Source organism: Balaenoptera acutorostrata, chromosome 17, assembly GCF_949987535.1.
Source record: "Balaenoptera acutorostrata chromosome 17, mBalAcu1.1, whole genome shotgun sequence".
NCBI lineage: Eukaryota > Metazoa > Chordata > Mammalia > Artiodactyla > Balaenopteridae > Balaenoptera > Balaenoptera acutorostrata.
In genome coordinates this window covers 18786984-18812420 of record NC_080080.1, presented here as the reverse complement: position 1 = coordinate 18812420, position 25437 = coordinate 18786984, and the positions used below count along the sequence as shown (strand labels likewise).

Here is a 25437-nt window from a genome sequence, read left to right as displayed (position 1 = left end):
CTCCACCAATCCCCATCTCTACACAGTCTATTCTCAACTCAGCAGTCGTAGTGCTCCTTTTAACACTTAAACGAGATCATGTTACTCCCCTTATTTTGTTCAGTAAATCAAACTCTTACAATAGTCTACAATGCCCTATATGATCCAGCTTATTACCTCTCTGACCTTCCCTCCTTCTTCCCGAGGTGGGTAAAAAGAAACACGAAAAGGGTTGACTGAAAAGGGGAGGGTAGGAGTACCAAGAAAACGACAGCAAGTGGTGGTCAGAATCACTACCCTTTGTGCTTCACCGAGGCATTTCCGGGCCCAAGGACCCGGCTTCCCATCCTACTCAGCTTCTCTAAATCCGACCTCCTTCTGCCAGCGTAATGAATGCCATCGAGCTACAAGAGTGCGAGCTCACCTGGGGCGCCCTAGAAAAACTCGACATGTTCCCCCAGTAGCAGGACAGTCTTTTTTCCAGGATCCAAGACCTGTCCCCCAGCATCACGGGCCCGGCGGGAAACGCATGTAGCCGAGTATAACAGATCCTAGACAAGCCAGCACTCGTCTGCTTATCTGCTTTTCCTGCATCTCCTCCAATCTTCCCACCGTAGCAGTTTCGTCATGAAGCGAGGAAATGATCTAGTTATTGAGAGAACAACCCCCGAAAATAACTCGCTTGCTGGAAAAGCTGCGGAAAACCAATGGAGGACACAGTTTCCAGCCGACCTAAGTAGAAGGAACCGGAAGTGCGTCAGTAGCGCGGGGCTGTTTGGATGTGGAAGCCGAGAGCTGAAACGGGGTCTCAGCCCTGAGAGATGGATCGGTACCTACTCCTAGTGATCTGGGAGGAAGAAAAAGTCCCGTCGGCGGCGGGTGCGGTGGCGGAGCATGGGCCAGGGGCTTCGTCCGCTGAGGGTACCGAGAAACAGCCAGGTAAGCGCTGGGCTGAGAAAGAGCGGGAACGGCTTGCAGGGAGGAGAAAAAAATTGTGATCAAGTTCTGCTGCTGTGACTCTATCTGGGATCGACCTGGTAAGGGTTGAAAAAAATATTATCTCCGTAGAAAAATAGGGACAAAATTGTGGATGCAAGATTTCCGCGCTCAGAAGTTTCCGACACAGTAAATATTTAACTGAATAAATTCCCTACGCCTTGGAAGTGGAATTTCTGTTCTTTGGACATATATGCATTCAATAGGTAGTTCTGCCTCCTGTGTTCCAAATGCAGGTAATACAGAAAGGAACAAGATGGAAAAGGGTCTTAGTCTCCTAAATTTTACATCCTAACGGGAGGACACATTCCACACATAAACTAAGTTAAAAAACAAATTATAAATTTAAGACAATTACGACCGTTTGAGAATGCACTGCTTTTTGGTGCTCCTGTCTAGAATCTGTATTGCATTTTATTTAGCTTGTTTTGATAGATCGGCATTTTGAGGAGGAAATGTATGTGGTTGTGTACAGAGTATTGTAACAGGATTTTCCTTCTCCGTTTAAAATTATTCTTTTGGGGGAAGTTTGGATTTGTGTTAACTGGCAGGCATGTGCAAACCGGGAGCTTTACCTATTTTCTGTGCTTGCTTTAGATTTATTATATCAAAACTTGAACAGAGTGTAGTTCTTTTATGTACAATATAGTGTACTTGAGAATCTCTGATGGTGAAACTGGAATAGGTCTACATTATGTAACTCTTGAACCCAGTTGAGTTAGTTTGTTTTTTTCTTTTTCAGACTTAAGAGCAGCAAATGTTTATCAGCTCCTGAAAAGAAGCATTAATGCTTCAATTAATCCGGAAGATAGTACCTTCCCTGGTAAGTAAAACATAAACCCCTCTTTTCACTGGCACAGCATTTGTACTGGAAATAAATTTAATTAATCTGGTCACATGGGAGTCCAAGAAACACTTGTTGACTGTGTACAAGTCACTGGGATAGGGAAGCAATGAAAGAAATACAAAACGGAAAATATGCTATCCCTCTCTTCCTGATGCTTGGATGTCATAAAGTTGTTATGAAAATTATTTTAGGGTCTCAGCTTGAGTTTTGTTCCCTTTATGAGATTTTCTTGCCCATCTTTAGCTCCATATAAGATAGAGTAATGTGGCATTATAAGGAGTATCTGTGATTTTGTCGTGAGTACAAATACATTATTAATGCTTATACCCATTTCCTTACCTTTTATTTTTCCATCCTTACCTCTTACTGATTCTCTTAAAAGCACTTCATAATTGTTAAACTCAGTAATCTTTTCTCCATTCTTATCGCTTTAACTTTTTCAAAGTATTTGACTTTTTTGAACACTCTTTACTTTGTAAAAATCTTTTCTCCTTTGGTTTCTATTGGCATTATACAGATCCATGTATTTACATCTTTGTTAGTTATCCTCTTTTTTTCTTCCTTTTCTTGGCCTCTATCTGAGAGTGTCTTTCAGAGGCTCAGAAAAAAGGAGATATCAAAACAGGTCTAAAAGATGAAGGAAGTTTCTGGAGATGTCAGGGAGAGTGTGCTTGTTTTGATACCTTTATAGTTCTCATGACTGTACAATCTGTTCCTTTCTCTTTCATCAGAGAACCTGTCTCTTGGGTTTCAACTGTCACCTTTGGGAAATTATTTCTAATATCTATATGCTACCTTAGCCAGTTTGCCAAGTCCTGGTAATACTCATTAATTTTTCAAGTTGGTATAATTTAAGTCAGTACTACTAGTATTGCAAGAAAGATTTTGATGGAATATGACATGTTCAATTAAGAACATGTGATTAGTTGCCTGTAAGATTGCAAAGTGAAAATATTTTGTAAAAGTTGGATACATGTGTCTGGAACTCCAAAGGAGAGTGAAGCTGGAGAAACAGATTATAGAATCATCAACATATAGATGTCAGTTCAAGCCATGAGAAAGGATGGGTTTTGGATAGTGAGAATAGCAGAAAATCTTGAAATGAATCCCAGTATGTAAAGGAGCTGAACACCAGTTTTTAAAGGAATGAGAAGGAGGAATGGGAAAGATAGGTTCCACAGAAAGCAAGTGTTTTCAGGAGAAAGTAGTCAAATGTGTCATTTTCGATTCCTTTCTTAGTCTTATGTTGAGAGGTCAAGTACCAACAGGACTAAAAACTGTTAGATTTAGAAATAGGTTAGTCATTGGTGACTTTGGTGAGTGTAGTTTCAGTGGCATGTTGGAGACAAAAGAACAGATTAAATTGGATTAGGAGGGGAATAGAAAAGGTAAACAGGAAGTAGAGACAGTCAAGTGTAGATAGTGCTTTTAGAAAGTTTATCTTCCTGAAGAGTAAAGAAAGAGATATAGTAGTAACTGGAAAAGGGAGGTGAATTTAAAAGTGATTTAAAAAGATAATTTGAAAAATACTTGTGCATATTTAAATGCTAATGGGAAGGAAATGACAGAGAAGGAGAGATTGAAGATGCAAGCAAGTCAGTGGCCTGGGGTCCCGGCAGAAGTCTGAGGGATAACCTTGATCGGAAGGCTAGTGCCTCTTACATGTTAACAGGGAAGAATGAGGAAAGACCTAATGGGAATGCAGGAAGGGCAATATGTTTGCTGACAGGATGTTATGGGAGTTACAATGGCTTCTATTTTTTTTATTTTTTTATTTTTAATTTTTTAAATAAATTTATTTATTTATTTTTGGCTATGTTGGGTCTTCATTGCTGTGCATGCTCTTTCTCTAGTCGCGGTGAGCAGGGCTACTCTTCGTTGTGGTGCACGGGCTTCTCATTGCGGTGGCTTCTCTTGTTGCGGAGCACGGGCTCTAGGCGCATAGGCTTCAGTAGTTGCAGCACGTGGGCTCAGTAGTTGCGGCACAGGGGCCCTAGAGTTCGCGGGCTTCAGTAGTTATGGCACGTGTGCTCAGTAGCTGTGGCTTGTGGACTCTAGAGCGCAGGCTCAGTAGTTGTGGTGCACGGGCTTAGTTGCTCCGCGACATGTGGGATCTTCCCGGACCAGGGCTCGAACCCATGTCCCCTGCATTGACAGGCGTATTCTTAACCACTGCACCAGCAGGGAAGCCCGGCTTCTATTTTCTTAAGGAAGTAGGAGGTAAAGTCTTCTGAGATTTTGGCAGAAGTTGGTAATAGGCACTTAGCATCATTCTTAGCTTCCATGAGTTCAACTCAGTTATCACATTTCTCCTTCTCCCTCCTTTGAATACAATTTCTGTACGTAGCTCTAAATTCTTCATTGCTCTTCTGATTTGCACCCTGGGGTTACCCTTAATTTTGTATCTTCATGTAATATTCCAGTCTCCAAGAAGAGCATCTTCTTTGTCTCTAGGCTGAAGTTACTCTTTAACTCCTCTCTCTTTGGCAAGGCTGAACCAAACCTTCATGGTCTTTGAGGAGGGAACCATTTTCCTTAAAATGACTTACACAGTTTTGTATTACTCAAGAGTAATCGAGTGGGTGTATTTTTCAACATCTTTATAGTAGATTTTAGTGTTTGACATGATGATTAATATAATGATGTAGATTTTGAATTGTGATGAACTAAAGCAGAGTATTCATAGCAAGTGAATAATTTTGCTCTTTAGGCAGATTCTCCTGTTTGAATTTTTAGCAGAGATTTTTAAAGATCCATATTTTATATATATATATATATTAAAATTACATAACTCTCTAAGTATATATGCTATAACATCTGCTTATTTGTGGTATGCCTTTCTTCTAATAAGTATGATTTTGTTTTCAAGGCTGTTTGGTAGGCGGTATACCAGGTTCCAGGAAGTGGTTCTTGGCAGTGCAGGCAGTATGTGGATTTTATCAGGTAATATAAATAAGAAAATAGTCACTAGTGAATGTCTTTGTTAATATAAATAATTCCATGAATGCATTATTTAATGCAATCTTTTGATATATTAGTTTTGTAGTTCTGACTGGGAAGAGATACATTTTGGTGCGGAAAAAGATGAAATTGAAGATGTTCTTCAAAGAAATATCGAAGAATGTTTGAGTGCTGTTGAGTGTTTTGAAGAAGAAGATAGTAATAGCAGGGAATCATTATCCTTGGCTGAGTATGCTTATGTACTTTCTATCATGTCTTTAAAATATTTGACATTAGATAGTATTTTAGCCGTGAGAGTGAAGATTTGATATGTTAGCAGCTATAGTGAGGGAATTTACATAATTCAAATTTTCAACTCTTTGTTTTGGAAGACAGGCTATTTGGGCCTTTTATTTGAATAAAATTCTTTAAAATGCACAAATTGGTATCTGAAAATGTTTAGCTTCTTAAGCTTGCATAATTGCAGGAATCATAAAAAGTGATATTTTTATTAATATGTCACTTTCTTGAAGCAAACTTCTGCCTGATGTTATATTTCAAGGGCTTGAATAGAAACTTTATTTAAGGTTAATAACTGGCATTCAAACCACAGTATCATTTTCATTTTGCTGTTTGAGACTGAAATATATGATTTCTTCAATTCATGTGTATCTTCAGCATTTCAGGCACCTTTAAAATCCATAGTTTCTGAGGTGTATGTAGATGATTGAATTCACTTTTAGGTTTTTTGAATTGTGGTACAATATATAAGATGATCCAGGTGATGTGAGTTTTGATAATTTTTTTTTCTTCATGAAATATGCCATCTCTGAACCATAATTCATTCTTGTCATTTCAGTCTTCTGTAATACTTCATTACAAAAAACTCCTTTGTTTATTTTAATATTCAAATATTATACTTCTATAAATTGCTGCAGATTTTCAAATTGTGTTTTCCTGTTTTCAAATCATATTTGTTTATACTGATTAATGAGGGGAGACATTGTAGAACCATAGGAAGGGCATTGTAACAGAGGCTAGTAGAAGTGGTCTCTAATTATATAATCTTGGGCCAGTCACTTAACTTCTCTGGTGCTTTATTTTCTCATCTTTAAAGTGTTGAGATCCTTTTAGATGATTTCTAAGATGCCTTCTAGCCTTAGGGCTCTTACCATTCCGTACGTTTTCTCACCACTATTAGAAGATGGCAAGTATAAAAGTGATTATTTCTAGTACGTGACCTAATAATTATTTCCACAAGAGGGAGCTTGAAAACTATACTTTACCGTAAGGCACCTTAAGTTTTTTTAGACAATGGTGAGTTTATAATAAAGGGTTTAAATACCTTTATGTTATATAATAAACTATCTTGAGAAAAAAAAATTCATCGTATGGGTAAAACAAATAGATTTGAAAGAATTGGAGGAGAGAATCATATTTTCCTGTCAGGGCTGTTATGTGCCATTCAGAGAAAAGCAGTAGCCTTCTCTACTAAATACTTAGTAATACCCTACTTTTAAGGTTAAGAAAAATGGTCTATTAGTTATGATTTATATTTAATATACTAGATATAATTTAGGGAGGGCTTTTTTCCCCTTTTTTGTTAATGTTGTTTGTTTGTTTTGGGGATGTGGCTAAGAACTTGGGCTCAGGGTTTGAATCCTAACTTCCACACCTACAGCGTATGTGGACTTTAGGTGAATTATTTAAAGTGAGGATAAAAATAGTATTACAGTAGTGTCGCCTGGGATTGTCATGAGGATCAAATGAGATAATGCTGAATGCTAAGTATTTAATAGTGTCTGGCACATAGATCCATTTAATTAATATTACCTATTATGATTATATGTAATGTGTATATATATATATTTTCCTAACCGACTGTTTTATTTTAGCCTATATGAAGAATCTGCGGAAAATTTGCATCAGTTATCAGACAAACTTCCTGCTCCTGGTAATATTTTATGACTACTTTCAATAATTTGTACCTTATCTTACACTTTCTGGGAATGAGTGATAAATTCATTCTTTATGCTCGTGTTCTCACTTCTAATTTTGAAATGAAAGATTAAAAATAATTTTCTATATGAATTTGTTAAAAAACATACTCTACTACTTTAGTAAAGTACCTTGTTGAGACATCACAATCTTGTTAATTGTTTTCATTTACTTAGACAAAAATTAGAACTTAAGAAATTACTCATCTGTTTTCTTCTTCAGTTATTACTGAAGAAGCAGCTTTGCCCTGTATATACCATTGTTTTCCACAATGTTCTGTAGAACTCTACTCCCATGAGCAACTCCTGGAAAAAGAAGTTCTTTAACCTAGATCATTTGGATAACATACTTTTATGGTGTGAAGTCACTATACATATTATCAAATAGAAAGTCATGCAGTAAAAGAAGCCCTTGACTCAGCATTTTTTTACACAATCCATTTTTTTTCCTATAATAGAAAGCATATTTTATGAAATACTGCATCATACTATTCTTAAAACTGTATTTTGTCTTAAATTAATCTTTCTTTGTGTGAATCAAGTAGCTGATTCATCTAAAGCTTGGTACGCTTTGGCATCCACAAATACTTTTGAATACTTTTCTGAATGTTTTTATTATTGGAGGTCATTTATTGACCTCCAATAGTTGTTGAAGATAGTTGCAGATAGTTGTTGTATCTATTATATGTCAGGCGTTGTACTAGGAGCTGAGTATACAGTGATGAGTAAAGCATATGTGATTATCATAAAGGACTTTATAGCTCACAGTCTAATACTTATATTCAAGATTATATTTTAGTATAAAAGATCCTATATGGAAGATAACTGAATACATTGATAAACAAACATGTCAAATTTTTATATGAAGTTCAAAATATGGAATGTACAGTTGCTATTTTGGCAAATTGGAATACTTTAATTGTCAAACTTTTATTTGGTTTCTGTTTCATTTTGATTTTTCTGGTCCTTCAGTAAAATTTATCATTTATAAAATTTAAAGTTTCATGAAGTTAACCTTCTTTCTCAGGAACCAATGATGTTGTCAGTATAATTGAGTTTTCTGAGTGTTTTATTGTTCTTTAAAAAGAGAAATAATTTATTTGAACATTACAGTTTTACACTAATTCATTCCCTTTTGTATAACAAAATTAAGTATAGAAGAACATAATGAATTGCACAGGTTTTTTTCCCTCTGTTCAGTAGAACAATAGCATTGATGATCTCAAGAGCAATGTATAATTAACCACTGGCACGTAATTGGCAAGTAATTATGATATAGTTCATTGTTTTTCTGGCATATGCTAGCTATTTCAAGATAACATGGCTTTAAATCAAATGTGAACATTTAAAAATTTTGAACTCCTAAAGATGTATATTGTTTTGAAGAATTTCAGAAATTAAAGTTAAAATCCTTCTTCATCTTCTAAATAAACATAAAATTCAGTTGTTCAAGGTACTGTTTTGAGACATTTCAGATCTAACATCTTTAAAAAATTATAGTTAATCAACTATCCTCCAATATAAAATAAAAATTTTTTTACAAAAAATTACAAAAATGCCTTTATCTCTTTCTAGGTAGAGCAATGATAGATATAATACTGTTGCCTTCTGACAAAGATCCGCCTAAATTGAGAGACTGTTTGCCTACTGTAGGAGCATTAAAACATTTGAAGGAATGGTATTCAGCAAAAATTACCATAGCAGGAAATCATTGTGAAACGTAAGTTTCTTTGTTCATATTTGACTACTATCTGTGTTGTCCGCTTTTACAATTAACTTGCTACCCTGTTTTTAGTAGACCCAGCCTTTGAAGATTTTTTTAAGTGTGACAAGATAGTTTTATGTCATACTGTGATTAGAGATTTATCTGTTGAGAAGAACCTACATTTTTCTTATTTCATACTTTATGTTTCTGAGAAGTTTTAAGTTTTTAGTAAATATTATTGATGCTTTCTTATAACTATTGTTGAGCATTAATTCTCCAAACACATTGTGTGTTTTTAAATAGGTTTGTTTTGTCCAATGAACACCGTGATAAATACCGTGGATATATGGATACACCAGATTTATAATGTCATATTTGTTTTTTGTTTTATGTGCAATGTAGAAATAAATATATACTGTTGTGTTTTATGACATTTTAGTAAGGATCAACTGTGTATTACAGTTTTGATCCTTAAATGAGTATTGGATTTGTTAACTTCATGATTTTCTTCACTCAGCAATTGTTTATTGAGCACTATCTTTATGCCAAGCACAGCAATATATACTGATAATAAGAAAGTGAGATTTGATCTTTTTCATTGAAATACGGGGAGGAACAGGAATGCAAATAGTCATGATAGTCTGTTTTAAGTGCTATTATGAAATTCCATACAAAACTGTGTGGGAACAATTTAGGAGAGCAGTTCTCCTTTTGAAGATAAGAATTCATTCAACCTGTGTATGTGTATATCTGACATGTTAAGACCAATAAATAATAATAGGAAAATCTGTTCATCTGTAGTATTAAGGGTAATTACTCATAATTCAAGGGGATGTTGAGATTAAATGAACACATGATAGCAACTTCTTCAGAGACTGACTTAATGAATGTTCTATAATATTAGTAGATAAAAGCAGCAATATAAACTTTGCATTTTTGCCTGTTTGGCTTGTAGCTAACTATAGCCATTAAATCTAAGTCAAATTTAAAACCCTATATTTAATTATCATAAACTTTTATTTATAGAAGTTGTCAGAAAATTGCCGAATACCTTTCTGCTAATATTGTATCTTTACAAGATCTCAGAAATGCTATTGATTCAAAGGAGTTATGGAGGGGAAAGATTCAGATATGGGAAAGGAAGGTAAGTGGATTTCTGTTATCACCGTTTGCAAAGCAGGCCTTTCGACCTTATTTACAACACAGATAGTTTAAATGAATCCTAATGAAAATGTACCATGTAAAGATGTTCTAGAAAAGCACTATCTAAATAGAACTTTCTTCATTAATGGAAATGTTCCGAATTTATCCTTATACAATAGTCCACTGGCTTCATGTTGCTACTAGCACTTTATACTTGACTACTTCAAACACAGAACTGAATCTTTTACTATATTTTACTTTAATTAATTTAAATTTAAATAGTGACTGTGATTGTTTTGGGCACTGCAGTTCTAGAATGTAACATTCTTTTAAAGCAGAATTTAACATTAGCTGAGTTCATGTTTATCCAAGCTGCTTTAGTTCATCGCATATGTAAACTCCTGGAAAACTGCTTAGAACATGTTTTCTTACCTATGATACCACCTTAAGTGATCAGTGCTTTCTGCTAACCAGCTGATTTTGAGCAATTTCTTTTTTAACCTTACTAGACCCCAGATTTCTCAACTATAAGATGAGAATATTAGATTAGTGGAACCCCGCTAATGTTAAATTTCTATGAGCTCCAATTCTATTTTGCGATCCCTTACTGTGAATGAATATGTTTGGTGGTTTTTATAAGTTGTGTCCATGTTGAAATCAGTGTTCCTGGTATTTTATGTGTTTCTGTCTATAGGCAAAACTAAAAGAAAGTTTCTTAATGTTTGTTTAGTATGGGAGCACGAGTAGACCGATGTGTTCCTATGAGGATTTATTGTACTAATTACTAGACTTTTTTTTCCTTTTCAATTCACTCTTAATTATAGTTTAATAAAACTTCTAATAAGACAACAGGAATTAACGTGGCTGGGCCCTTCTTGTTGATCTGCACGCCAGCTCTTCTTTATCTCGGGGAAGTTAAATCTGCAGATAAATCTTCTTTGCAAGTGGTTTTAGTGTAAACAAGTCATATAGCTTACTAGAAGAATGCAGGATACAATTAGCTAGGAGAATTACTTTTGTATACATTTTTTGAAACTGCATGTCTACATACAGACAGATAATGGCAGGGTTCTGTGATTCTTTTATTCTTTTATGGATAAGAAATTAAATGTCCATATCTCCCCAGGCTGCATTTAAAACTTGAAATCACTTTTTTTAGTGGAGAATAGCTTTTAGCCTAGGGGCGTTATAGTGATTAAGGACATAGATTCTAGAGTTAGATTGCCTGCATTCAAATCCTAACTCTGTTTCTTGCTAGTTTTGTGTGAAATGTTAGGTAATATTTAGCCTCTTGGTGCCACAGTTATCTTTATCTGTAAGATAGGTGTAATAGTAGTTCCTAACTCAGATTTTTATGAGGTTTAAATTATTTAAAGCACAAAGTAACCATTCAGTAAGTGTTACCTATCAATGTCATTACCATTACTGTTAGTACCCCTATTATTACTACTTCTGCAGGAATGGATCTTTTTATCAACAACTTACATTGAAAGCAAACTATGTGTGAGGCACTAAGGATCTAGTGGTGAATGAGATAAGCAAGTTCTATTTTTGCAGAACTTAAGACTAGTAGGAAGCAGGCACTGAACAACTATGTAAAGGGGGTTGCGTTGTTCTCTGGTTGCGGAGAATGGGCTTGGTATCCTCTTGTGGGCTAGTGAAAGGCCAAGGAGAGCTTTTCATGAAAAATTCATGTGAAAGTTGAAATACGAATGATATGTACATAAATGGAAGAACTGCATTTTGAACTGAGGATCAAAAATAAATTTACATATGGTTTTCCTCTCAACTTTTACATTGCAGTAAGATGTATTAATCTTTGTAACTTAATTCATGATGCCTGTAAGTGTGTTGTCTTGTTTCTTTTCAGTTTGGATGTGAAATTAGTTTTCCTGAATTTTGTTTAAAGGGAGTCACACCTAAGAATTTTAGTACATCTAATTTAAAAACTTCCTTTCTTGACAAAAAGATAATACCATCAAAGGATAAGAGTATTTTGCCAAAGGTAATCTATGTTTGTTTTTACAATCATCTATTCATGAATATTTTATTTTTATAAGATATGTTTGAATCTTCAATTAACATTACTAATATATGTGCTTAAGTGTGCTCACTTGCATAACTTTTACTATAATTATAATTAAGTGCTTAAATTATACTGTATTATCAGTATTGAATGTTGGCAAAACTATCATTGTTTTAAATTGTTTTCAAAATGGAAAGATCCTAACTTTAGATCAGTATAGGCCTGAAACCATTTTTGATTTGAACTTTACCATGTGACCTTTCTAAGACTCAGTTTGAAGGGAGTATGATACAGTGGAAAGAGAACAGGCTTTGATGTTAGGTAGACCTGGGTTTGAAACCTGACTTTGTCACCTATGAGGTATTGTCACCTTGGGTAGATTGATTAACTCATTTATGAAATGGAGATAGTAATAAACACTTATCTTACAAAGTTAGGAGGGTTAAATGAAGTAAGAGATTAACATCTGACATAGTACTTGACATTTGCTTCATTTACAGTTTAAGAGGTATTGATTCTTGTCCCATGTCTCCATAGATTTATTCTTAAAATGCAAGTAATTATAAAGTATAATAATTAAAAGGGATTTGGTTGGCTTTTTTTTTTCACATTGGAAAAATAATATAAGAAGAAGTATTTATATAGAAGCACTTTAGAAATTCGCTTTGAAGGATGCATTTCAAGAATGTGCAAAACGTAGTGGTCATGAATTTACAAGGATGTCAGATTGATGGGTAATATTTTCTGATCAAAGGGTGGTACAAAAGACATATTTCTGATGTTGACACATTTCCTAATAGTTGTTCAGAATTACTTACTTTAAGTAACTTACCATGACCATCTTTCACAGGAATATTAAATTCTTTTCTAAAGATTATAATCATAAGATTGACGACCTCAACTTTTCTACTTTGGTAGTACACCATTCAAGTATGAATAATGTGTCTGATTTTTGCTGCTATTGAGAGAAATTTAGGGTTCAACGTCTTAAATAAATGTTAAGTCTCTCTCTCTACGCATAAACAAATACATGCATATATACATACATATATATAAATACACACTAGGTGTGTTGTGTATGTATGTGTATATACACATACATACACATAATCATATATGATGAAATTACTCAGCTTTCTGCAAGTTTAAAACTGTGTGTTTGAAGATGTGTTTGCTTTTCTTTGCCCTTCTTGTGAAGCACTCTAGCCCCAACTCTTGGATTACCTTCTTCACTAGCTCTCTCTTAGTTTAGTTTTAGACTCTATCCAAAGAAATACTGAATTTTATTTCTCTGAGTGGAGCTTTCTTTGTTAATTAGTATTCTTGTTTTACTAGTTCTCTCTTTAATTACTTCAGTATTTCCTCCAAGGACTTTGTTTTGTTTTTTGTTTTTTTTATCTCAGCATACCAAAGTTCATCCTGGAGTGTCTTTTCTTTCTCTTTCTCAGTTTCGCAGACCCTCTTCAACATCCTAGTCTCCTGGCTTATCTGTCTGTCTTCCTAGAGATAAACAGGAAAAGCTGAGAACTCTTGTCCTCTGTTGCTTGCCTCTTTCTATACTCATTTTCCTCCTGTTAAAACTCTTTCCAGTTAGTAAGAAATCTCCATATCTCTCCACTAGGAAAGGTAGAATTGATATGGAAGAAATTCTTATCTGAGATAGAGGATTAAGTGTTTGCCTTGCATAATATGTAAATACGTGCTTTTTAAGACCCATTTTAAAGATTTAAACCCTGATCGCTAATTTGTTCACTTTCATTTTATTTATAGTATTTAAAGTCTTACATAATTTTAATTTCTTTTTTAGGTTTTTCATTATTATGGCCCTGCTTTAGAATTTGTGCAGATGATAAAATTATCAGACCTACCTTCCTGCTATATGTCAGACATTGAATTTGAGTTGTATCCTTTTCATTTACATGTTCATTATAGATCACAATACAATTTTTCTGTGTCAGGTAAGACTGTTTCTTGGTACCACCACATTTAAATATTTGCCCATACTTTTGTTGTTGTTTTTCTTTTTTATAATATCAGTATACTTTTCATTGCCATTGCTTTAAGAGAAATTCTACAACTTGCAAAAAAGAATACTCCTTCAGGCACGATATTTATGCCTCTAGAATAAATAGGCAGAAGACTTCCTGAAATTATGACTCATTGCTTATGGGGTAGGTAAGAGGGAGAAATGTTAGGGATCTGTGAAGAAAAACAAAATAATTTATATACTATTGGAATGTTCAGATGTTTCTCTTGCTATTGGCAGGATAGATACAAGTGCCAGTCCACTGTATCTTTTTAAATACTTAAGTAAATATGAATGCTATCACATATGTCTGCAAATATTCAACATATTTTACACTCTTTTTTAAGAAAATATATCTAAGAAGTTTTAGGAACAGACCTAAGAACAATATTTTATATAAAAAGAATTTGTTGTTGGCCAGAAATGAAACACTAGTACAGTGTTCTTGAATTTTTATTCAGAAGCTCCAGTTTGTACAAATCTCTGGTTCTAATAGTTTAGAGTAATGCTATTTATAGTATCACTATTTCTTGATGTATTTTCAGAATCAGAAAAATAATTGTCCTTGGAAAGGAGTAATTGTGAATTCCCACAGTTAAAATTTTTGATCAGTGAATTTAAGCACCTTGTGAATTGGAGAATCAAACTTATTTTAGGGAGTTGAATTATTTGACAATTACCATTTCATCATTTCTTTAACTCCTTAGTACAGAGGATTGACAAAAAACAATACCAAACAGAATTCCAAGTTGCTGTTGGAGCAGATTTCTTCCCTGTGTGGCAAGGTATAGAGGGTGTTTTTTTGTTTTTGTTTTTGTTGTGTTTTTAACTTAACATTTACAGATGTGTGAGAAAAGGGAATGTATTTTTTAAAATCTGTTTCTGTGTGATGATTTGGTTTCTTTAACTTAACATAAGGTTTTGGTCCTAATTCATGTTAAGATACTTTGGACTTTTCATAATAACCCCAAAGTCTTCTGCAGACATGAAATGATGGGTTTTTTTTTTTAGAAGAGATTTTCAAAAATAAGCTTCATGACTGATAATTGCTTTACAGCTTTAAAATTTTAGAACACATTAGATTATTGTTAACCTACCCCTTTCACATCTGATTTCAATTCTGTGGCAAGATATGTATATGCTTGCATTATCTTTTTCATGGTAGGATGGGTAGGTGGAGGTGAGAAAAATGTCTAGAGCTTCACTAAATTATCATTTGTAAGTTTTCAGTTCTTCTTTTTTAATTTTGGTGATGTTTAGAAGATTTTTAGCTATTTCATTAGTTTATATATATATATATATTAAAAAACATATATAATGATACGGTAGAATTGGTATATTTAAAAACATTTTTAACTATAACATAAAGAATTTTAAGTGGAATCATCTAAAGTCAAGTACAGTTTTCAATAGGAAAAACTAAAATTTTCTTTCTGGTTATTTGCTCAACTACCTTGTTTCTATGAAAACAATTTTTAATGCACAAAATGTTCATTGGCAATATTTACATAACATTTTCTTATTATTTTAACAACAAGTACTCTATTATCAAATAGTCCTGCAGGGAGAAAAATGATTGTTATAATTATGGTTTCCCCATGGCCCTATTAATCAAATCTTGGTTATAGTTCCCTTAGAAAATTGATGTAGTAAAGGAAATATGATTTTGCCCTTAAGGTGCTTGGCTATATAGTAACTTAAAATTTTGACTTCCAGCCTCATTTTTCCATGAAATTAATAGTTTTTAAACAGTGCATCAAAGTATTTATTTGATGAAATGGCCTTTAAAAGAACAGTCTGAAGATAATGTTAGCCTGTTTTTTCACCTCTAAAGAACCCAATGTGCTACATTTTGAAATTTAAAATTTCTTTTTTCATTTATTCAACATTAGTTCTACTTTATGCATTGTATTAAATATTAGGGCTCCAATGATGGATTGTACAGATGAAGACTCTGCCCTCATGGAACTTACATTTTGATAGGAAAAATACAAAATAAGAGCTATGAAGAAAATAAGCAGGCTGAGATAGGGTAGTAGGGTGGAGGGAGTACTTTAAACAGGTTAATAAGATCTTACATCTCTACAGAAATTTGCACACAGAAGTCTTATGAAGTGGTATAGTTTAAAAAAAAAGACAGAAAAAGAAAAAGCACTAAGAATAAAAACAAACAAACAACTCTGTTCATATTTTAACCCATGTAGCTAAATAGTTCACTATGTAACCCTATCCAGGAAATGAGAATGTCATTTATCATTAATCATCTCACCTATATTATCAAATAAGGGAGGGAGGGAATATAATATAGTAGAAAGTCTCAAGTAAAAGAACATGTACTTTAGAAAACTTTGATTTAAGTCCTAGCTCTGCCACTCACTGGTTTATAGCTTTTTAAATTGTGAACTGGAAATAATAATTCCTGTTTTGCCTATTTCAAAAAGTTGTAATGAAAACCAAATTGGAATATATTTTATAAACTGTACAGTATGATATAAATGATGGTTGCTCTCTAATTCTTGTTTTTGAAGTTTATGTGGCCCAAATGATAGACACACTTAAGTGAAACATTTTCCTGAAATTTATAAAGCGCTAGATATCCTCTAGATATTTTGAAGTTATGATGAAATTTTTAGGAATTAGTTTTATAGGTAATGTTTCAAGTCAAAATCAGACATATACCTATAATTTAACTTGGGTATAAAATAACTCTTAATCTATCTAGATATTGAAGATAGGCAACTCTAATCCTAGAAGAAAGCTAAACTATTGATATCTATTAATATAGTATTTTCAATTGTTTTATTTTAAATTTGTTGTATTAGATTGTCATTTTTATTGCTTCTTGGACAATGGCTTTGAAATATTGGACTACACTTTATCAGTCAGGGACAAATAAATGGAACTTTAAATATATGTTCCTACTTTAATTCAGCAAAGGGATAATTTTTAGAAACATACATTATGTAATTTGGCTAAATCTCTAAATGTGAAGCAGTTCACTGTCCTTTTACACTGTGTCATAGTTAGTCTTTTACATTTTTTGAAAAAAAAATTGAATTGCATGATCATTCCTTGAAATAATCCCAGTGCTTTAGAACATGGTTTTCATTTATTTATTCAACTTTTCTTTTCTTTTTTTTTTGGACTGCCTGCCAGTTGCTTGTTGCAGGTACTGGAGAGAATAAAGTGGACAAGGTCCCTCCTTGGGAAACTGTCAAAGTGCTTAAATTCTAGTGCTTTATGTGATCCTAAGTCAACTTTTGAGCTTAAAAAAGATGTTTGATTAGCCTCAGAATAAAAATAAAAGCCTTTTAGAGGAAAACTTATTTTATTAGATTAGAAAAAGGCAAGATAGGGTTGTTAGAGAATCATGATATCTATTAATCATATGGACAGGGAATATTTTTATTAAAGAGGAGAATTTATAAGGCTAAAAACATGATTGCCATAGTGCCTGCTTGTGTGGGGGTTTGCCTACTGAAAAGATTGAATCAAAGTTTTGAAACTTGGGTTTGAAATGTTATTTGGCTGTTAAATTTTGGAATAGAATGTTAACATAAAAGGATCATCCTCAAGTCTCTCAAAGTATATCTAATGATTAGTGTATGAGTGAGAACAAGTTATCAGAATCCAAGTTTGTTGTGAATGTAGTGTAAACTATTGACATAAATTTATTTTGTAGGGAATTACAGCTTATGGGATTTAGAAAAGTTTATTTTCATATTTGTAGCAAATGTTTAATCAAAAATAAGCTGTCTCAGAAATGTGGTCACTTCCTTTGCTGATGGGTCAGGACACATTTATGTCAGGCTATAAATTATACAATAAACTGCATTTAGCATCTTTACATTGTTAAGCTGTAACTATAATTATAACAGTTTTATAATTGTTAAGCTATAATTGGGCCCTGATCTGGCATACTCACATTACAGCTTTGTCACCCTTTGGGCCAGACAGTTTTGTTATGCATTTTGGTCTAAGAAGTCTTACTTATGCAAGAAGGAAGAACTAGGACTTAGTGTTTAGGAAATTAAATATATATCTTTTATAGTTAATGATTATTTTCCATTCCTAAATATTTTTATTTTTAACGTCTAATGCTTGACTATGTAAAGTACATTTGACTTAAAATAAAAAGGTTATGGCTATAATAATAAAGAAAAATAAGCATATTTAATTTTACTTTCCTTATTTTGCTCCCAATAGACTTATTTTCATATTTGTTAGTTAAGAATATGTAAGTAAAAATAATCAATAGCAACTAAAAGTATTAATTATCTTTGTGTCACATATCTCATGTAACCCTTCTATCTACATAGGACAGTTAAAAGTGATTTTGCATTAGATTTGATATTGATAGCAAATGCCTTGCCTAAATTTCCCCAAAAGTAAAAAACAAAAAAAACAAAAAATGTATTTATTGGGATGTGCTGGTTTTGTAGCTTACATATCTAAAATAACAGGCAAAATACAGCTTTCAAGGTTGCAGTTTGTTTTATTCAGTGCTTAATCAAACTGAGAATTTACCTAAATATATTATGGTGGGTTTTGGGGGACAAATATTTAATAAACATCTGTGTGCCCAGACCTGGGAATACAAAGATGAATAAGTTGAGTTTGCTCATAAATCAGTTAGAAGCTGTTGTATGTTTTCTGGCGTATGATTCATGGTTTCTCTGAATTTTGTACCTATTAGCATTAAATCTCTGATATCTAGCAACAAAAGTTTTGAAGCCTTTAGATTCTAATTTTGAAGCCAGACCAATAATCCATCCAGTCAAAAGTTTATAAAAGTATGGCTTGGTATGACAAAATCTTTTGAGGATAGAATTCGTGACCTCTCATTGATTTGCAGATATACGAAGAAATTATACCCATAACCTAAACTTAAACATTGTGAATAAGGTTTTCAGAGATATATGACTCAGTGGAAGGAAAAGGGATACCTGTAACTTTGAATCCTTTCTCTGTTTTCTGGCTTTTTTTTTTTGGTGGAGGTAGGACAGTGTTCTTGGTTTTTATTTTTTTTTTAGTTTTTATAGTGGAATTCTTGGGAAAGAATGTGACTAAATACGTGTTATGTAGGTGAAATATGAGTGGAAAATTGTCAGATGACACTATTTTAGAGTTGATTTCATTGTGCAGTCACTAAAAATATGTTCTGTTTTATCCAGGTTGGTGCTCTTTTTGTATTGCCATGTACCATTAGTAGCATACTTATTCCTCCTCCCAGCCAACTCAGTTCAAGAAAATGGAAGGAATATATAGCTAGAAAGCCTAAGACAATCAGTGGTAAGTAGTAAATTTTTAAGTTTTAATGGTGCAACATAAATAATGTATTTATCAACTTTGAAATGGAGATAACATTTCTTTATGAGAAAATATATTATTTATTACTACTGATTAAGAGGACCCATATCATTTTAAGATGTTTTTTCTATCTAACAACCTACTGCAACAGAAAGTATATACAACGTTATTCATTCATAAAATATCAGTGTTCTAAAGGCAGAAATTTTGGTTAATTAGATAGTTAATTATATTAAACATGGGTTTCTTAGAGTCATTTCAGGAATAAAATTTATGGAAATAGATTAATTTATTATATGGTATATTAAAAAAACAAACTTGTGATTATAGTTTTCTATAGAATTTATTTAACAGCTTTTTATATGCTATGCAGTATTCTAAGTACTTTAGAAATCTTGATTCATTTAATTTTTATAATAACCTTATAAACATTTAACAGATGAGGAAATTGGGCCTTGGAGAAGTTACAGAGCTATTAACTGGCAGAAACAGGATGTGAACCAAGATTCTGCCAATTCACAGCTCTAACATCTCCAAGGATTTGAACCCAGGCACTCTTCTCTTAACCCCTGCCCTGTGTTGCCTCTCTAATAATCTATTACATTCAAGATGTCATTAATTTCTATTATAAAATCAGATTATTTAAATCCAAACTCTAATACTTCATTAAGTAATTGCAGGGCAAAATGTTAGTTACTTGTCCAAAGTCACATAGCTAAAGTGTGTTCCTTCGTACTTTGTTTCAGTGTTTTCTGTTTTAATTGGACAGTAATTTGTTTAGTTTAATTCTGAGCTTATACTTAGTTTTTGTGACCCATGATATGATGGGACTAAGGACTGGAATTGAAACATATCTACCCAGATTGTAATCTCTAGAAATACTCCAGAACCTTAGAATTCTGAGGAATACAATTTTAAAATCAGCGGCTTACACAGTACTTTATAGGAAATAGGTGAGATACTAAAATCCATTTTAGCAAGTGTAGAATTTGAAATGTAGATAATATCTATGTGGAAATTTAAAGTTATTGTTTGAAATTTAGATGTATATCTCTAGAGAGTGGTCAGGGCAGGAGATTTAGATTTTTAGTTTACCAGCTCTTTTGTTTATCTATTTTACAACAAATCACCCTAAAACTTAAGTGGCTTAAAAGAACAAACACTTTATTTTGCTCTTACTTCTGTATTTGAGCTACGTTCAGCTGGGCAGTTCTTCTGCCAGTCTTACCAGTGGTCACTGATATGCGGCTGCGCTGAACTTGTGGATTGTTTGGAGGATGGGCTCAGATGGGATGCAGGGACAGCTGTTTTTCTCTCTCTATGTAGTCTCAACGCCTTTTCCTTGCCGCATGCTTTTTTCTTGTAATCTCTGGAGCAGGTTAGCTGGAATTTTTTGCATGGCTACTCAAGATTCCAAAATGTAGAAAAATTGAGGTGACAAGGACTTTTTAAGGCTTATTCCCAAAACTGGCCAAGTGTCACTTCTGCTGTATTCATATTTAAAGCTACTCACAAGAATGGGCCAGATTCAAGAGGGAGGTGACTATACAAGGGTCTGAATACTGGGAAACCCCCAATGTAAAAGTCCACCGCGGGTGTATAAAGGTGATAGTGGAAACAGGAGTGGTTGGGAAAAAACACATAGACAACATGGCTAAAGAAGAGAGCCAAGGACAGGACCTTTAGAAATACCTGAATTTAAGGTAAAGTGGAGGAAAAGTTAGAAAATGGTTTAGTAAATGGTAGTTGGAAGACCCTAAAGAGTTATAATCATTAACATCAATATCAAAATACCATTTATTGCGTAATATAGAGTATGGTGCAAAGTGTGGGAAATAAAGGGAAGTCAAACTGGGTTCTTACACTTGAGGAAGTAGAGTCATGGCCCTTTCCTTTGTAAAGTTTATAGTCAAGTGAAGAAGGCACTTTGAAAAATCATTATAATTCTCTTTAGCCAGCAGGGTGAAAGTGAAGTGGAGGATACTTTCAGAGTGTATGACCTAACATAGCCTTAAGAATTCAGGAAGGCTTCCTGGAGGAAGAGACATAGTTAATGTAGTTTATTGCACCGTACTAATTCATGAAGAAATGTGGCTTTAACCCTTCTCAGCTCACAGGGAATAAGTGTATACCTGGTGATTTTGGCAGATGCTAAAACAAAATCAGAAGTAGACTTACTGGGTGGCAGTAGAGTCAGTTTCACTATACTACGTGAAATCACGGGATAATACCCATTTCTCAATATTACATAGGTTTACGACTTATTAACATGAATAGTAACACCTCTTAACTAAACTTGAGTGTATTTTGGACAACCTTTTATTTATTTTTCCTCTTGTAACTTTTTCTAAGATAATTTATTGATTTAGAATTTACTTAGTTTTTTTTTTTTTTCATGACTTTCATTGCAACTTTAAGAAAATACCTTATCATGAGGCTTGATTTGATTTTTTTAAATCATCACCTCTTAAAATTTGGGGATTAGTATTGGTAACTTCTGAATAATAATTAGACATATATCACATGACCATCTTTGAAGCGAAGTTGTTGATTAGGCTATATCATTAAGGGCTGATTAAGCTAACACTTTACAATCTTTTTTTTTTTTAATCTCAGAAGTAGAAACAATCAGATTGAACAGTTGATTATTAAGTTCTATTTTACCCATAACCCTTTCTGTAGGGGAAATTATTTATCCCATTGACAGAACTTCTTTTGAGAAAAGGTAAAGGACTTAGATAAAGATTTTGAAAGAGATTTCAGTGGCAGAGTCAAAGTATTCTTTCAGTCAGCAAATATTTATATTTATTGTGTGCCCGTTGTGTTCAGGGCATTATTCTAGGTGCTAGGAATTCAGTAGTGAAAACAATCAGCCAAATTTACTGTATTAACTTTTATGAAACACACCACTCAACAACATACTGGTTCTCTTCAAGCACATATGGAACATTCTTCAGGGTAGACCATATATCTGTCAGGCCATTGAACGAGGCTAAATAAATTTAAAAGAATAGATATAATACACAGTATGTTCTCCAGTTACAGTGGAATTAAATTAGAAATCAACAACAGAAAGAAATCTGAGAACTACTTTAAATACTTGGAAACTAAATTTTAAACACACTTCTAAATAGCACATAGGTGAAATTAAAAAAATAGTTTTAACTGAATGAAAATAGAAACATATCAAATTTATGAAAAGCAGCTAATACAGTACCAAGAGGATTCTAAATGCTTATCTTAGAATGGAAGAAAGATCTAAAATCAGTAATTTAAACATCAACCTCAAGAAGCTAGAAGACTAAATCCAAGTGAAGTAGAAGGAAGGAAATTACACCAGAAACCAATGAATAAAATACTGAGGACTATATCTAACAAGAAGTGCAAGACCTGTACACTGAAAACTACAAAACATTACTGAGAGTAGTTAAAGAAGATACAAGTAAATGGAGAAATATACCGTGTTCATAGATTAGAAAACTCAGTATTATTAAGATGGTCCTTCTCTCCAAACTGACCTATAGATTCAATCTAATCTCTAACAAAATTCAGGAGGACTTTTCATAGAAATTGACAAACGGATACTAGATTTACGTGAAATTGCAAAGGATCTAGAATGGCCAAAACAATTTTGAAAAGGAAGAACAACTTTTGAGAACTTACACTGCCTGATCCACAACTTGCTATGAAGCCATAGTAATCAAGACAGTGTGGTGTTGGAGAATACACATATATCAGTGGAACAGAATAGAGACAAAGATGCCAATGGGAAAAGGATAGTCCTTTTAACGCAGTACTGGAATAATTGGATGTCCATATGTAAAAACTCAAAAATTACATATATATGTATATAAAATATGTAATTTTTAGACTTTTATCTTACATAAAAATTAACTCAAAATGAGTCATATACCCAAATGTAAGCACTAAAACTACAAAACCTCTATAAAAAAACATATATACCAAAAGGATGATCTGTAAAAAGAAAAAAAAATCTATAAATTCACCAAAATTTAAAAATACCTCCATTTTGAAATCTAAAGAAAAAAATGGTTTTGATGAACCTAGGGGCAGGACAGGAGTAAAAACGCAGACGTAGAGAATGGACTTGAGGACATGGGGAGGGGGAAGTGTAAGATGGGATGAAGTGAGAGACTTGCATTGACATACATACACTACCAAATGTAAAAGAGATAGCTAGTGGGAAGCAGCCGCATAGCACAGGGAGATCAGCTCAGGGAGATCAGCTTGGTGCTTTGTGACCACCTAGAGGGGTGGGATAGGGAGGGTGGGAGGGAGACGCAAGAGGGAGGGGATATGGGAATATATGTATATGTATAGCTGGTTCACTCTGTTATACAGCAGAAACTAACACACCATTGTAAAGCAATTATACTCCAATAAAGATGTTAAAAAAAATCTCCTTTTTGAAGAACTCTATTAAGAAAAAATTTTTAAAGGCTACTAAGAGAAAATAGTTTCAATCGTATGTCTTACAATGGACAGGTATATTAAAAAAATTCTTACAACTCAGTAGAAAGGAGAAATTGCAATTAATAAGTGGGTAAGAGACTTGAATACACATTTCTCTAAAGATACATGAAGAGCTAAAAAGGCACATGAAAGATACTCAACATCATTAATCTTTTGGGAAATGAAAATTAAAACCACAATGTGATTCTATAATAACTGTCTAGAATGGATATTATTAAAAACAGTGACTATCATATGTTGATGAGGATGCGGAGAAACTGCAAGTCTCACACGTTGGTGGGGATGTAAAACAGTACAGCTACTATGGAAAACAGTCGGGCCATTAAACTTACACTTAACTCTGCAACTCAGTTCTTCCATTCCTAGGTATTTATCCAGGAGAAATGAGAGCATATGTTCACACATGCTTGCAAGCAGCTGTTTATAAAAGCAATATTCATAATAACTAAGAATTGGAAACTATGCACATATCCATCAACTGGTGAACAGATGAACATGGTTTGTTTTGTCCATATAATGGAATCCTTCTCAGCAGTAAAAAGACATGAAAAGTTTTGAGTATACCTAAATATTACTAAGTTTATAAAGTCAGGCTTAAAAGACTAGTACATAATTTTACTTATATGAAATTTCTAAAAAAGGCAGAAGGACCAGAAAGCAGATCAATAGATGCCTGAGGCCGTGAGCAGGAAAGGAGATTGACTACAAAGAGATAATGGAAGCTTTCAAGCCTGAATTATAATCATGGATAAACAATTGTATAATTTCCTTAAACTAATCAAACTTAGACTCTGACATGTGTATGTAAATTATACCTCATTAAAACTTTTTTTTTTTTGGCAAGAATCACCTGAAGGCTCTTAGACCTAAATGCAGAGTTTTGTTTCTACCCTAGTTCAGTAATTCTTAATACCAGCTCACACTAGAATAACCTTGGCAGTTATCAAAAAAGAAAAAGTCAAGCTGGGCCCTACCTGAAAACAATTAAATGCAAATCTCCGGGGAGGATCAGGGCATCAGTAGTTTGTAAAAGCACCCAAGTGTTTCAAATGTGCATCCAGTATTGAGACCCTCTGCACTAGGCGTGCTCTCTACAACTCTAGGCTAGAGAGCCACTGTTTCTGAAAGTCCTTCAGATGCTTTGAGGCAGAAAAAGGTTTAAGAATAACTGGTTTAGGCCTTTAATTCCTTGGCTAGAAAATGAGGATAATATACTTGTTTAGTATATCTCGCAAACTTGTTAGACACTATTGGTAATGAAGGTAAACACTTTGTAAACTCTGCAATAGCTTTTTGTTATTCTGTCCTATCTTAAATACTTTCTATGTCTGTGGAACAATAAAGGATCACTGTTGTTCGTGATGGTGAGTAAGATCTTGAAATATCTTCTGAATAACTTCTCTATTCACTGTAGCTTTCGTATATTGTGTATTTTACTGTGTTACAACTAAGAGGAAATGTATACAGTTTATGATCCTAATGTTATTTAATTGGTTGAAATAGTCATAGTGGAATCTATAAATCCTTCTACATTTTTGGAATCTTCTCAGTAGGAGGCTTCCAACACCTATTCCACAATACTATTATTTTTTAAACCATGTTAGATTCTTTCTAAAATTGAGCCCCAGGGTATTTTCTTAGAGAGTCTCAGTGGCAGTTTACCATTTATTTTTAAATTTACGATAAATTGTTCAAGCTTAGTCTGATGAATAAGGTGGGGGAATCAAACTAGGCAGTACATTTTTTGGAATTGCTTTATTAATGTAAAGTAATTAACATTTTTTTCTTGTGATTCCCTAGCTGACCTAAGGACCATTTCAAAAGTTGAGTCTAGAAGTTACAGTGATGTAACTGTTGGAAAGTGTATAGCTTCCTAAAATGCCTACATTGAAGACTAGATTTTATTTTATTGTTTAATTTTTGGCATAATTATCAAAATAATTGGGTATATTATTTAGTCGCTTCTTAAGAAAT

General features: G+C 33.3%; 2 protein-coding genes across 4 annotated transcripts in view; one reads left to right on the top strand and one right to left on the bottom strand.

Annotated features, from left to right (window-relative positions):
• The window catches only part of MRPL13 (mitochondrial ribosomal protein L13), a 37465-nt gene extending 36842 nt beyond the window's left edge, over positions 1–623 (bottom strand). For both annotated transcript variants that reach the window (XM_007188837.3, XM_007188838.3), the window contains exon 1: positions 404–623. In XM_007188837.3, coding sequence (XP_007188899.1) covers positions 404–487 — 84 coding nt within the window. In that variant the 5' untranslated portion in view covers positions 488–623. The remainder of the gene's footprint in view (positions 1–403) is intronic.
• Positions 624–727: 104 nt separating this feature from the next.
• Positions 728–25437, top strand: part of MTBP (MDM2 binding protein) — a 69979-nt gene continuing 45269 nt past the window's right edge. For both annotated transcript variants that reach the window (XM_057532296.1, XM_007188839.2), the window contains exons 1-11: positions 728–918; positions 1718–1798; positions 4692–4765; positions 4861–5012; positions 6658–6716; positions 8335–8479; positions 9491–9608; positions 11478–11612; positions 13441–13535; positions 14372–14444; positions 18834–18951. In XM_057532296.1, the coding sequence (XP_057388279.1) occupies positions 801–918; positions 1718–1798; positions 4692–4765; positions 4861–5012; positions 6658–6716; positions 8335–8479; positions 9491–9608; positions 11478–11612; positions 13441–13535; positions 14372–14444; positions 18834–18951 (1168 nt within the window). In that variant the 5' untranslated portion in view covers positions 728–800. The remainder of the gene's footprint in view (positions 919–1717; positions 1799–4691; positions 4766–4860; positions 5013–6657; positions 6717–8334; positions 8480–9490; positions 9609–11477; positions 11613–13440; positions 13536–14371; positions 14445–18833; positions 18952–25437) is intronic.